General features: G+C 39.4%; 1 protein-coding gene across 4 annotated transcripts in view; it reads right to left on the bottom strand.

The window, feature by feature from the left end:
- Positions 1–541: 541 nt before the first annotated feature.
- The window catches only part of CYRIA (CYFIP related Rac1 interactor A), a 109,897-nt gene continuing 94,858 nt past the window's right edge, over positions 542–15,580 (bottom strand). For all 4 annotated transcript variants that reach the window (XM_056123425.1, XM_056123408.1, XM_056123400.1 and 1 more), the window contains exons 6-12: positions 13,956–14,092; positions 13,232–13,309; positions 12,941–13,057; positions 12,772–12,851; positions 10,917–11,043; positions 6,253–6,323; positions 542–4,053 (exon numbers count right to left, since the gene is read on the bottom strand). In XM_056123425.1, the coding sequence (XP_055979400.1) occupies positions 3,990–4,053; positions 6,253–6,323; positions 10,917–11,043; positions 12,772–12,851; positions 12,941–13,057; positions 13,232–13,309; positions 13,956–14,092 (674 nt within the window). In that variant the 3' untranslated portion in view covers positions 542–3,989. The remainder of the gene's footprint in view (positions 4,054–6,252; positions 6,324–10,916; positions 11,044–12,771; positions 12,852–12,940; positions 13,058–13,231; positions 13,310–13,955; positions 14,093–15,580) is intronic.

Here is a 15,580-nt window from a genome sequence, read left to right as displayed (position 1 = left end):
TTTGTTCAGGTTTCTTAATATACTTAGAAAAACAGTCTAATATATTTCTATCACTCCTGTCCTGTTTATTTGATGTCTTTTTCTAATAAAGTATTTTTGGTGAAATGATAAAAATATAGCTGGTACCATGGGCTGGAGCGATAGCACAGCGGGTAGGGCGTTCGCCTTACAAGTGGCCAACATGGCCGACCCGAGTTCAATTCCTCCGCCCCTCTCGGAGAGCCTGGCAAGCTACGGAGAATATTCGATATGCCAAACACAGTAACAACAAAGTCTCCAATGGAGACGTTACTGGGCCCGCTCGAGCAAATCGACGATCAACGGGAGGGCCTTTACCTTTACCTTTACCTTTACCCATAGCAGTATATTTTGTATGTTTGGTGCTATTTAGGAAGAAACTAAGGCTTAGAGAGGTAAAGAAGACACAGTGATTTCCTGATCCTCAGAGCAGTTGCTAAGCAAATATAAGCCTTTAGCAAGTATGTATGATCATGTGTTTATCATGCACTCAAACTTGAGCATCACATTAAATAGAGGTGTGTTTTTAAATATATGTACCAAACTTTAATTTTCATTTCACACTGAAAACTTCTGTACAAAAAGAGGCAAAGCAGGCAAAAAAAATTACAATGACTTCCGCAAACAACATATGACAACTTCAAAACAGCTTTGTGTATGCAACAGCCTTTAAAGATATAGTGGGGACACTAGGTTGCACAGATTTTGCTTTCTTAAGATAAAATTCCAATATTTATTGTAATATCTGGAAAAAGTTATAGCTGCTAGGCTACAAGATTAAATCATAAGTCTCTGAATTGTACATCACAATTGGTTGCTAAGATTGAATAGGTCTAATTTTTCTTTTGAAGAAGCACGAAATTGTTTTTACTTGAGTGAAATGATGCATCAAAAAATTCTCAGTTTACTTATATCTTGACATAATAGCGATCCCTAGGAATGAATATTGATGGAACATAATATTAAGTAACACATTAAAATATAGTACCCAGGCTGTTCTGTTAATTAAAACTCTAGTCCTAAGGGGTCACTATAATTTAAAATACCCATATCCACTTTAACTTTTGTTTACTACCAACTCCTAGTGGCACATAAACTGTTACGAGAATGAAGTTATAATGCCAGTGTAGCAGTGCATCTAAGAAAAGTTATTTTCACCTTGTTGTTTGCCCAAAAATAAATATCTGAGTAATGGAAAACACTGTTTATTTGAAACCTATGAGACACCAAATATGAAAGAGTTAACACTGACATGGATGCATCTCCAGCACATTGCCCTTTGCCATCCATGAGTCTTGGACACATGTGCATGCAGCACATACAGACATAAATATGATTGCTGAAAGACTTCTAATGCCTAGAGGACAGCATATTAAAAGAATTTGTCTCCCACAAGTACTCTAGAGTGGGCAAAGGCCCATCACTTACTAGTGATCACAGACATTCAATTAATCTATCCTCCTGGTCATCAGAGGCAATAGTTCAGGGTCTGGGCTGTTACGAATCCATGTACTACACATGAATCTGGCTTTGAGTAGATGGCTTGGTTAAATTGGGGCAGGCCAGCAGCCTTCTCCTATGTTTGGTCCAATTTAATAGAAATTCTGAATAAAAATGATAAATCTATTCAACTATTTATTCTGCATGCCCTTTTACCTCCCCAAACCTCCTCAATGATGAAGAAGGAAACTGAACTCAATGTGAGCAACACTGAGTTTCTCTTGGCTTCTAGTCTTGACAGCTGTCAAGGATGCTCAAATTTATAGCTGCCCACAAGCTATGCTCATCACTATCACCTGCTATCAAATAGATCATTACTCAAGCTGCATATTTTATAAGTTGCTCCATTTTATGGATTTTTCTCAGAACTTAGAGTCTCTGGGTTTGGAAGCCATCTAGCATATTTCTGTTCTGACAAGAGATTCTTATCCAAACAACTGTACGTGTTCATCTTGAAAAGTCCTAAAGAAAGAGCCTTTTCTCTCCTGGTTGACAGACATTTAGATGCAGACCAGTATATCTGTCACTTGAGTAGATTTCTCTGTTAAAGATAAAACAAAACAAGAATATGTCTCCCCTTGTCTTAGAGGACTCCAGGGAAAGTTAGCTGGTCCCTAATGTCTGGAAAACAACAGTATCTAATGGCTCATTTCTGAAATATTGTGAGTGATACCAAACCATGATCTTCCCAGATCCAACTTCCAGAATTGTCACTCACAAGCACTATTTCCTTCTATCGGAAATTGGCAAGTAATTGTACAGGCCACCATGAAGATTTATTTAAAAGTGTCCAGTCTTATCCCTTAGGATATATGCATAGGCCACATGGTGAAAAGGAAAAAGCATGAAGTGAAGGTTGAGGAAGTATGGGATCCAGTCCTACATTGGGGTGATCCTGTTTGACATCATCTGCTGTCTACCCACTAAACATCAGAATGGAAAATTGACAGGGTTCCCCTCTAAGCTTGGATCTGAAGACAGAATGACTATAGATAGGCCTTGTGATGTTGTTAATCATTAAAATGAGGTGTGATAATACTTATTAGACCTTACTTACCAAGGAATGTGAGAATAGTCATTTTATTGACTTGTAGCCTTACAAGAATCTTGGAGATGGTTTGCTTTAATTTCCCACTATATAATTAGGGAAGGTGATATACAGAGAGCTTAGATAAATTCCCAAGTCAGGCCATGTATCGTTAGGGCTAGGCATGAATCTACGTCCTCAGACCAGAGTTTTGCACATTACAACAAGATAGCAGTGAGAGTGAAAAGGACCTGCCCTTTAAATACTACGTAATAAAATAATGCAAATGCTTTCTCCTCTCCAGATCCTCAGTTTATAGCAACTCACGTGGTTCTAAACCTGTGCTACCACATAAATGGTCTATAGGAAGAGGAAGAACTGTGCATCCAGCACTCCACAGATAACTGGAGTTCAGACAAGTTTCCCCACCATTTCAAAGCCAGGGTTCCTGCCATTTTAGACCTGGGGGAGTAGAGGGAAGGACCTTTTATTCTGCCAGGGGATATTTGAAAATTCATAATATTTATGGCCATGCAATATAAATAGACAGGCCACAGGTAACCAATGAAAAGCATACACCTGTCCCATCAAGTACAGGGTCAGACCACAAGATTTCAGTGGATCTCATCAGACCTGCTGATTGATTGGCTATTCCCCAGCCTGCTGTAGACAGAGCTGAAGCAAGAGAGAACTATCCTGCAGCTTAGATGTTCTTTTTCTATATCATCCCAGTTTTCAGGTTAACCACATTCATTCGCCCAGCCTCGGCAGCACATTTATCTATTTTCACTTATTTCCTACTAACTGCTTCAAACACAGCTAAGTTGCTCCTTGCAAAACCCAAGGAGAATATTAGAGGCATGTAAATTTTGACAGGAAGAGAATATGACAATAAATAATATATGTGCAAATTAAAAAGTTGCACTGTGGTTTGAGGAAATGGGGGGGGGGGGTGTTGTGCTGAATTCAAAACACTTGGGTTTGCATCTCCACATGCATTTTCTTCTCTCTAATTCCTCTCTTCCTATGTCAGGGTAACACTTGTGTTTCTTGTAGCTGAGCTAACACGGCAAATCAAAGACTGTGTTTCTATAACTCCTCAGAGAGATTACAGATCTAGAATTAAAACACTACTACAAACTATTAGGGGTTTCTGATTGTTATAGGTGTAGTTAAAGGAGTCCAGTAGCAAAAATCAAAAGTCTCCAAATTTTGCCTTTGGAGAAGAGGGTTTTGTTTTAGACATCAAAGGTAAGGCTCTCAAGTCAATTTCTGCTCTGAAGGGGTTGAGTGAGTCAAGATACAAATTAAGGTCCATATATTTCAGTGACAAGAAGGAAACGGTTATGTAAATACACAAGTATTAACATCAATCTGTATTAAATTATGTAAACATATACATCTTCTGAGGTCAGTACATAGATCCTCTTCTTTGAATACAGCTCTACTGGAGCATTGCTCGAATCTGTTTGGAAGTCGACTCATCATTCAAGTGCTTTGTAGTGAACCTGGATGGAGAAAGGTGGAGATCAGCGTGTAAATAGGACCCCATAAAGCTTCAGTGAGTCACCAGCCCTTCCTTGCCACAGAAGAAACAGCTGATGTTTATAAATCAAGGGTAGACGAAGACTCACATTTCAATTCACAGTTATTCTCAGATTGAATATTTGATTCTTCCCTCCAAAGGAATTCTGTATTTTGGCTATTAAACACAGAGATCTTTTACTTAATCAAATAATTACATAGATGAGATACAAGCAATCTCATTTTACAATGAGGTACACTTCTCATGATTGCATGCAGAATCTTGATCACCTCGGATACCCCTGCTGTGTTACAAATTTCAAAGTATGGATTTGCATAGCATTACTACTCAAAACTTGAATGCTCCTGGTTTTCTCCTTTGATGGTAATTAATACTTATCATCACTGTCACCACCAGGGGGCACAAATGCAAGTAAACAAAGTGGTACAAATTCGCACATGAACCTGGTCGCACTATAGCACTGTCCTCCCCCTGTTCCGATTTTGCTCAAGCGGGCACCAGTAATGTCTCCATTGTGAGACTTGTTACTGTTTCTGGCATATTGAATACATCACAGGTAGCTTGCCAGGCTTTGCCGTGCAGGCGGAATACTCTCGGTAGCTTGCTGGGCTGTCCAAGAGGGGCGGAAGAATCGAACCTGGGTCAGCCAAGTGCAAGGCAAATGCCCTACCCACTGAGCTAAATGAAATTAACATGTAATGATATCTAGACCATGTCCTAGGCATTCCATGTAAGTTTTCATTCCATTCACACTAAGTCAGAGGGAAAGGTGAGCATTCTACTTTATAGAAATTAGATTCAGAATTGTTGAGTGATGCATTTCAGATCACAAATCTTCCAGTGAACAGTTTATGATTTCAGATTTGAACCCATATTCAGCTGCCACCGAAGCCTCTTTGACCTCAGTATTATGCAAAAAGAAGACACAAATGCCAATACTTTGAGGGAATTCAGACCAGCACAGTGCCTGCTTTTGAAATTTTACTGGAAGGCTAAAACAATTAAGAAGTTAAAGTTCACTGACCACTATGGAAAGTTTACCTTCTGTAATATAGATACCATTGGAAAAGGCCCTAATTTCTTCCAGAGAATGTTAAGATACTTATACTCCTGCTGTATCTTTTCTAAAGTGTGATGACTTAATAAAGTCACAAACTGACATTTTTATTCCTGTCATGTGTGCCTCTGCTTCTTAATTTATTAATTATAAGAAAACAGTCTTATCTCTCCATGCAGTAATGCTTAAAAAATGAAAACAAGTGCCAGGGAGTAAGGAATAAAATCTAAGTGTTGTATATAGGTAGAAGTATTATATATATAGTGGAAGAGTATTGATATATTCCACCTTTGAATATGAGTTGTACGTACAAAGATGGTGCAAGAGAGGAATATTAATGGTGTCAGACGGCAGGGTCCATAAATCTTTTGGATTACAATCCAAATCATTCCAGCACTGAAATGATTTACAAAATATTATGAATGCCACAAATTCCTGTTAAGTGTTTCACAATTAAATAAGAATCCTTTCCAGGAAGTAGATAAATTACATGTTTCCTTGGGAAGAGAGAGGTGTGTGATTGTTAGATGTTATAAGTGTGGAAGACTTGGGCATCTAGAGGATATGGATCAAGAATCTTCACTGTGGCAGCCATGACACACGTGAATCACCTAGGAAATTGGGGAACCAATGAAAAAGTACAACATGGGTGTCTGAGGTCTCATTCCAGAGATCTGAATTCACTTGGTCTGAGTGACATCAGTATTTTCTGGAGCTACCTGCATTGCTCTCGTACATAGGCTTGAGAACCACAGAATAAGAGGGAAGTGAGATGGGCATGATCTCATTCTGATCTTATTCTGAGGAGTCCATTGAGGGTCATCATGCAAACCCAGATGTAGTCTAGAGCTTGGCCATTTGCCCTATAATTTTTTTCCCAAGTTATCTGACTTCTCTAAATCTCAGTTCCTTCCATCTGTAAGACCATCTGTATGACCCCCAGGGTCATAAAAATGATCTCAAGCAGGTGCTGGGAAGGACTGTCCTAAGACATGCCAAAGTTACACCTGGGCTTTAGCCCTTGGTCTCAAACAGCATCTAGCTTGGTCATCAGTGTGAAGTTTTTATAGCCCCTCAGGTGGATCCCACAGGGCTGCAGCTCACCTGAGGGCATTCAGTAGCCCCTCCACGCTGTCTGGGGCCTGCTCCTTCAAAACCTTTATGCAGCCTTTCATCTGAATAGAGAAAGAACATTCTGTTAATATTCTATAATCTTATCAAAACAACATCTATCCCAAGTAATACCACATTATTTCTGTCTAGAGAAACGAAGCATAAAAAATAACCAATAAACTCTTCTAAATCCTCAAGTTAGGGAGTTTCTCTATGGGATTCTAGAAGGTTCTGGATCATTTTTCACATTATGTTGTTGCAAGTGAACATCTCACATATCTGACATTAAGTTGCACGTCTATGATTTTGATCTTATACTCCAGAGCCAGATGCAGGTTTTGCCTGAAGTTAAGTACACGGTTGAGACTCATTGAATTATAAATCCAATAGAATGCCTTTTCTCCTTCAGCTCTTTGACAGGCAAACTCTGACAAATGTTTTTAGGACTCAGTTGACTATCACTAACTCTAGGAAACCCCTTTGACCTCATTACCTTCACCAGGGAGAAGCAACCACTACTTCTTTGTGTTGTTCCTGATAGTATAAGGGTATTGTGAGATAAACTTTAACGCACAGATTCATGTGTCTCCCTTAATAGACAAGCGGAGGATTGGTAAAAGACAACAGTCAAGCATATAAACCACTTAGGGCAATGGCCAGGTTTCATCATGTCTTCTAGATTAGTATCTGTGTTAACTTACATGAAGTTTTAGTTTTTTATGCTTTGGAATATAACATTCATAATTTGAGAAATGCATGAAAATGACATTGATCAAGATAACATTATACTATGCATAGCCTAGACTAATTCTTTGGCAAGGGAAGACGCTTTCTGCAAAGAATTCAATCATTCACTTAAAACTTAGATATCCATATTGGATTAGGGAATACAATGAGCCTCTTTATAGAAGTCATTTAGAGACATTTTCTGTGGGTATACTTCTGGTATGCCAATTTTTTTCATCTGAAAGGCCAGCTGAACCCTAATAATTTGATACAGTTAGCCTGTAGCACAGGATTGTGATTCATACGGGGGTCATGGTCACATAAAGTCTCATCAGGACAAAAAGCTGTAGTCAATCAGAGATGTTGACTGCATGGGTGAGGATTCGAGAGGGGCTACAGACATTTGGTGGATACACCACTCTTAGCTTGATGACTTCCAAGGACAGGATCAAGCCCCAGAATACAAAAATTCTGTCCATCTTCCTGAAGGAGCTCCTGGCCAAGTGGAAAAAGACAGGCACATCATTTATAATCATAGTGTGAAGTGTTATTATAAAACATGCCAAAAAACTAGATAACATAGATCTTTAAAACTATGGAAGGACAATGGGCACTCAGAATTTCCAGTCCTATTTCAGGTAGTATAAAGTTTAAGGTGTGAATAAAATGATTTATCCAATGATATGGTCAGGACAGGATAAAAACTGTAGGTTTTATGATGTTAGAAATTCTTTCTTGCAGAATAAATACTTGACAAGAATTAAGCAATCCAGCACTGTGATTTCAATGAAGGGTATTATAAGAATTCAAGACTGGATACAGGAGCAGTAAGAGCCTTAAGCACAGAATTTGGAGTGTTCGGGAATGGGGGGTGAGATTTGGAGGGAGGAGATGGGGAGATTTGAGGACTCAGCTAAAATGCAGTCCACCGTATTTGGTGACTGAAAGATACAGGAGTTAGAAGAGGGAAAATAGTAATTACTAGGTTCTCAAGGACAAATCCAGGTTAACGATTAGGTTGGAGGATGGTGAATACTGGAGTCAGGAATTGCGGAGGAGTAATAGGTTTGTGGAGTAAGAATTATCTTTGATTTGCTGCCAGCCATATTTCAATTATCAGAGGAGGTTGGGTCTGGAATTTGGATCACAGCTTGGGCTGGGGACTGGAGTTCAGGAGTGATTATTTGGAATATTCCAAACAATTCTAGGGAAATAAGTTGAAAATGCATCTCACTCAAGTCTGCCTTCTCTGTCCCCAAAGCAAAGTGTCTATTCTATGGAAGACAGGTAACCCCTGATCTCTATGACTGCCTGAGAATGGTCTCCGTTTGGTGTTTTTCCTCTTCTCTAGCAATGGGGGAATATGTGAAATCCTTTCTTTTCTTCAAATTTTGACATCAGCCTGTGACCCTGTCTGTGAGGGGTCTGGGTGTCACCTCTTCTAGATTTCAAGAACACTCCACTTACCTCTTTTGGACTCCAGGGTATGCTCATGAAAACTCACTTTCAGAACCTATTTCAGGACCTTAAAAATATATAGACTTTTCACAGATGCTGCTACCCTAAGTTTTATATACTCAGATCATGAAACTGCTAGAAGATGAGAAGCAGATTAGTTTCAGAAATCCAAAAAGATTTTAGAGGGGCTGAAGTGATAGTACAGCAGGTCAGCTTCTTACCTTGCACACAAGCTACCCAGGTTCGATCCCTGGCACCCTGTATGGTTTCCTGAGCACTGCCTGGAGCTACCCCTGAGAGCAGAGCCTGAATTAAGTCCTGAGTACTGCTAGGTGTGGCCCAAAACTCAAACCAAACAAACAAACAAAAAAAGACTTTCTTAGAGACTCATACAAATTTCAGGAAGAATAAATCTTTTGTTTTTGTGAGACCTGCATTAAAACAAGCAAAAACATATTTCACGTGGTCAGATTTAGCATCATTGTTGGATAATTAGGACCTCACTAAAAAGGTTCAGTAGATGACAAGCAGATGATAAGCTTTTGAAAAAGACAGAAGGTTATGGCTGAAAATGTAATTGTGTACAATGTAATCTTAATTGCTGTCCTTTGGACCAGTTAAATGTGGAGGGTAAATGAGAATGTCTTATGAGTGTGAATAAGCAAGTGATAACAACAACGGATGATAAATAGAATATTTTATAATCTGTAGTATAAAAAATGTTTAGGCTGAAAATATGGCTCAATTGGCTAGAGTGCATGCTTTGCACATGGATCTCTGAATTCAGGACCTCCTCCCAATATCACATAGTCCTTGGCGCATCACGGCAGGCGTAGCACTAGACCACCTCTTGGTATGATGCAAAATCAAAACAAATAAAAAAGTTAAAAGCATCACAAATAACACAGTAAGATATTCATTGATAAGTACAAAATACCTATAAGATACTTGAAATAATGCAAATTAAGTGTTTTAAAATAACACTAATAGCAGCAGAAGGCTATGTTTAATATATATGTACATATATACTCACTAGACTTTTATATGCTTTCAACTTGAGTAGTCATCTTTGTACAGTGAAACTACTACTGACACATTCATTTTCTCAATATTGTATTTCCTATGTTTTTCAAAAATTTTATACTAAAGGTCATGGGTAGGGCACACCTAGATGTGCTCAGGGTCTACTCCTGGCTCTGTGCTCACAGGACTATATGTGGTGCCAAGAATCAAATCTGGGTTGTCTGCTTGCAAGACAGGTGTCTTACTCTTTTATCAATCTGGTCCAAAGGTGGTTTCTTTAGTAAACAGAAAGAATTTACATTTGAATTAATAAAAAGATTGTGAAGACCCATGACAATCTATGTTGAGAAGTCATAACTCTAAACAGCAATATAAGTTGTGCTTTACCTGGTACATTTCCTTATATCCCTTCAGACTCAACCCGTCTGGAAATATACTTTCTATCTACAAAGCGCTCGAGCATCAGAGAGCCTGTTCTATACAGCTGAATTAATATAGAGTGGGTCAACCAAACTCTACCATACCACAGTAAGTTAGTAACATTAATGATATTCTGCAGTGAAAAGGTTTCAAATCATTACTTTGGGTTCACTTCTGGGTAATACTCCAGACAAATGCTGGGCTGAGAGGAGGGTTCTTGATAACACAATCAGGAAGAAATCACTTGTACATCTAAGTGTTTTCTATGGGGCATCTATTGAGTGTCATGGTCTGTGAGTGGTACAGGGCTAGGCAATAAAGAAGAAAGTAGCTGCAGAGATCATGGCACTACCCCTGCCAACAACTACCTGTAAAGGAATCAGAAAATTCAAAATGGTAAGAGCTCTGAAGACCAGAGGAAGAGGAAGGCTTTAATCCGAGAGCAGAGAATATGATCTTGGATGAGGTGACATTTACAGCTTGTCTTATTGAAACCCACCTATCCGGGAAGAGGGAGAATGCTTTGAGCAGGGTGGGGCTCACATAAATTCCATTGACAAGAAAAGGCATGAAAATTGGGTGCCCCAACCTGGTGGGAGTGATAGAAAGTTGGAAGGCTTTTGATTTTGTCGATGGTGTTTTACAATCCATTAACTTTTAACTGCTTCCATATTAGACACATATACCAAATTTTTTTCATTATACTGCCTTTATGGTTTTATAGGGCATATGTAAAAATATTTTTGTATGGCATACAGGGTACAATGGAAGAGCAGCTCACAGCTCCAAATGACTGTCCAGCTACTCAGCATCTATACAGGTGGAGGGGCTCTGAACCTCCAAGTTTCTGCTGTGCTTTGAGCTTAGGTGTTTCCCTGGAAGCATCCAGAGAGAGGAGTGTTTGCTATGAGGAGAGCAGACAAGACGGGCATGGGCTCCCGCAGTCATCACTCTCTTTGGGGAATGGAGGAGGAGAGAATAAAGATCTGTGTGGAGCACTGGTTTGCAAATAGCCTAACAATTCTTACGTCGATCTTGGATGTCTTGCAGAAAGCTCCCACGGGGTGGACATGGTCATAGAGGATGATGACGCCCACCATCACCCTCATGCAGAACATCAGCGTTTCCTCGCTTGTAAACCTACTCCTGTACTCCCTGGAAGAGAGACGAGATGGCAACGGTGTTACTTGTCTTGTGCCTTGTCAGAACACATTTGTTTTTTCTTCAGGCTTCACAAATGGCAACTTTAGACTCTTCTAATCCTCTCTTGAAAACAAATCCAGACCTGCAACCATCAGGTTAATACGCTCTTACAGAAACCTGTGATAACTCTCCTGGAATCTACTCCACCAGCAATTCAATGTGAAATAAGCTAAATTAGAAGGCAGTAAATTCTCTTCTCTTCTGCCCTTCAGTGAGCCAGCTCATCATGTATATCACTCCCTCACCCATCAATCTTGAATATTTTATAGCAAGTCCCTCTGGCTGTCCAAGATTATAGAGAATAATGGCTTCATTATGGAGAAAAAGAACCAGGCTCATTTCTACAGAGCAGCTATCATGTCTCTAGTCAGGATAACTTCCTTTGTTAAGACACCGTCTGCAGATTGAATTGGATTGGCAAGAATACGTAAAAGAAATTATGTACCATTTACCAGACTGAGGGTATTCGCAGAGTTTGAATTTTGCCCACTTACCTTGACAGGGTCCCTGATAATTCATGTAGTGCAGGTGAATTCTAGAGATTTTTCTTACGATTTATTTTATTATGAATGGGCCCCACAATGAACAAAATTATAATATCTGACTCTTCTTTGGAATAACTGAAATATTTGAATAACTCTTGTTTGGAATAACTGAAATATTTGAAATGAATGCCATCTTACATTTGGATGAGCATAGACTTTTATAAGGCACTCTTATAAAAATTGATGGATTTAGCTCTCCCCAGTATACTGTAAGGTAGAGGACATTTGGGAACTTCAGTAGAGGAAAGGGGGAGGACATCCAGGCCAGTTGGTCAGATCACGTGTTTGCATACATGTTGGACTTTGGTAATAATGTATCCTTGACTTTTGAGTGCAGATTTCTTTTCTTTTAAGATTTATTTTATTTATTCATTTATTTTGACTTTTTTGGTCACACCCAGTGATGCTCAGGGGTTACTCCTGGCTCTGATGAGTGCAGATTTCTATATTATTATGCAGTCTCATCCTCAACAATAACGATTTTTTAAAAACTACTAAGTTAGGTACAATGAAATATATAGGGGTTGATGGAGAACGACATGAGGGGAGAAGAAAGAGAAGAAATCTCTATTATCAATCTTAAATCAGTCAGAACAGCTTTACCACTTCTATTATTGATTCTATTTTTGTTTGTTTTGGTGTGACACTTAGCAATGCTCAGGGGCTGCCCCAGGCTCTGCACTCAGGGATCACTCCTGGCAGGCTAAGGGGACCAGGAATCAAACCTGGATTGGCTATGTGCAAGGCAAGCACATTAACCACTGTACTCTCTCCTAGCCCTTTGAATCTAAGTCTTTTCATATCTAGTCATGGAACTTGATCTTCCATTTGGTTCTGACACAATCTCTATAGTCTCTGAGTTTGGGCTCTGCCATCCAATACCATACTCAACCTCTGGAAAGTCAGGCAAGCAGTATGTATCCCAGCATTTTCAACTAAAATCTGAGAATAACTGCTCTTATTCCCCAGAGTTCCTTATCAATTTAACTCACATGACATATATGTTCTGACCCAAATGTCAAATATCCTGGTTGGCAGCAGCCGCAGTATCACACCCACACCACCAACTACCATCAACATAATAGGTGCTGTGTAAATTAAGTCTTGGCCACAAATACACCTGCCATTTACTTACGGGGTTTCCAGCATGACTTTACAAACACTTGTCATGGTGCTGAGGCAGTCTGTGGTGTTCTCTATTGGCAGAGTTTTGTTCTAAATGGAGACACAAATGCACGTTAAGCTTCCAAGCTGCATTTATGTACATTTAAGAGAAATGCATCCTGTCATTTGCTTTCACTTACTTCAGAGACAAAGTGCATTGTGGCATTGCTAAGGGTTTTCAGCATGGGTGTGGCTTCTGCATAGAAGAGGGACATTCTGTTGGCCATCTCGTTATTGACTTCATTCTCAATGTCTAGCTGATGGAAAAAAGGAAAAGATGCTGATGATAAAGAGGTTATCAAAATTCCCAAACACTGTGCCCTAAAAAATCAACTGAAATGCTAGTGTCTGCTCCCTGTTCTCTGTCTAGTGTAGAAATAAAAAGAGCCATAGAGGAGGGGTATGTAGGCCCAGGAGACAATGACACTCACATGCATATTGTTGATACGGTTGCGACTTATTGTCCTTCGGTAGTAGCTGAAATCGTTCTGTATAGCTGGGTTCCTCATCTGAAATTTGAAAGAAAGAAAGGAAGGTCATGTCTTAGTTTCAGATCAGGCACAGGAATGAGAAGGCCAGACATTTGGTTTTGTAAATACACGGGAACTTCTCTTTGCTACAGGAGTCAAAACTACTTTAGGCTAAAAATAAGTTCTCAGGAGACTAAGAGAGAACAGGGGTTAAATTATTTGCTTTCCACATGGTGAACTGGGTCAATCCAGATGCCACAAAGGGTCCTTCAGCACAGCCAGGAGTGATCCTGAGTACAGAACTAGGAATAAACCCTGAGACCAGTGGGTGTAGACCCCAGATCAAAACCTAAACAAAGGAATAAACTTACTCAGGACCTCACTGTTTTAAATTATGCTGTTTTTATTGATTTCAGGAAAAGCACATTTTTTTTATTCACGATACTTGAGAAGGTTTTCCCTTGCTGCATTTAGCAGATTTTGAATATTTGTGTACGAACCATAGTCCTTTTATCATTCTGACATAAAAGAAATGTAACTCACCTTACATTCTCTGTCTCTCCAGAGACAGATCTTCCTCTTCTTAATCTGTCTGCCCTACTCCCTCCCAGCACTATCGAGATGGACACGTGTATAGCAGGGACTCTGTACCTTTGGGAAATTGTCAGAGAAGATGGGACCTCACCTTGAGCTCATCAAATCGAAGGGTAAAATGAAGAATTTCCGCAAACTCTTTTGCCAGGGCCTGTTCCCGCTCCAGGTGTTGGGTTGGCGTGTAGGGTGGACAGGTCAGAGATTCTAACAAACTCTGAAGAGCTTTTTCTGAAAGCCAAAGGGATTGATATTTGAGGGAGTTTAGGGAGATCCATAACTTTTTAGGAAAGGACAATTCTCAACCCTAGTTGACATTCTCTGTGGTCATCTGCTTGTGTCTTCCTACGTCTTTGTCCATCACTGTGTGGGGGGGGAGGGGGTGTGTACATGCCTATGGAAAAGAAGAAGCCCCTTATACCAGAGCAGGTTCTCTTCTCTACCTGCCCCCACTCACAGAAGTCCCATGATGATACTGGCTCTCTAAGCTCAACTGGACTCTCACATATTTTGGAGTTCAATTATTAATACTATTGGATAACCACAAATATGTATTTGAGATGATGTGCATGGATTCACAGTCTAAGACAACAAGCATGTGGGTCAAACAATTCTTTGTAGAGACAGAATTCTGGTAGTATTTCAGCTATTTTTAGCAGCTATACTCTGACCTAATAATCCCCAGGATAATTTTTTCTACAAAACCAGTGCCCTATCTAACTTTATTTTCCTCCTTATCTATCTCATTATTCTGTCTGTTTCTAAATATTTCTTTTATTTTTTTCTTCAACATATTTCTAAGGAAATTTCTAGTCTTTTTCACCTAGGGCAATGCACGGTGTTTTGACAATGCACTGTTTTGAGGCAGTCAATTGTGTCTTGATCTCTTCCGGGAGATAACTGTGACATAATTTCCGTTTGTTAAGAGTTTAGTTCATAGAGTTGATCTAAATCACTGTTTTTCAAGTGGGGACTACTATAACCACTAGTGGGTCCCCGAGGTATTCCAAGGGGCTACAAGTGAAAATTGCATAAGTTGGGACCACAGCCCAAGACTAGGAGGTGAACCAGCAGGATGTTGAGGTCACAGGAAGAAAGATAGGTTGGAAGGCGGCCACAGTTGAAAAAAAGCTTAATCAACACTTGTCTAGACAAATACTATGAGAAATTAAAAAGAGAAATCAACTTCTCTTGAACTCAAAGATTTTCAGAAACTCTCTCCTTGAAAATTTGTGGTGACTTTACACAACTAGTCTTTGGAGTGTTAGCTTCAAGTTCAAGCAACAACACTGCTATTATAAATACCTAAAGTATTTATTTCAGGTTTTTTTTTGCTTCCGCTTGCAGTATGGCATTCATTTAAGGCAAAATAAAAGAAGAACATAACTTTTTCCATTTTTACCTAGCCAATTCCAGATTAATCAGTGAAATCAAAGGGACTGTTTGATATTGAATGGAATGGTTATAATACACCTGCTGTCAACTAGACTGAATTTGATTATTGCGTCTACAAAATCATCATGCACCTTAGTAGTACTTTTTTTTTAAACCTGAAGAGAAGAGTATAGGGGTCAGGGTAATTAGTTCTAGAAACAGAGCACATGACTTGCGTGCACAAGGCTCCAAGTTCAACTCCTCTAGCATCATTTAATGTTCTGTGTACCACCCACACTCAGGAGTACTCCCCCTAAGAATTACTGGAGAGTCCCTCAAAATTAA

Source organism: Sorex fumeus, unplaced genomic scaffold, assembly GCF_029834395.1.
Source record: "Sorex fumeus unplaced genomic scaffold, SorFum_2.1 ptg000006l, whole genome shotgun sequence".
Lineage (NCBI taxonomy): Eukaryota > Metazoa > Chordata > Mammalia > Eulipotyphla > Soricidae > Sorex > Sorex fumeus.
Note: the sequence above shows the minus strand (reverse complement) of the source record. Positions and strands in the feature narration are given on the sequence as shown.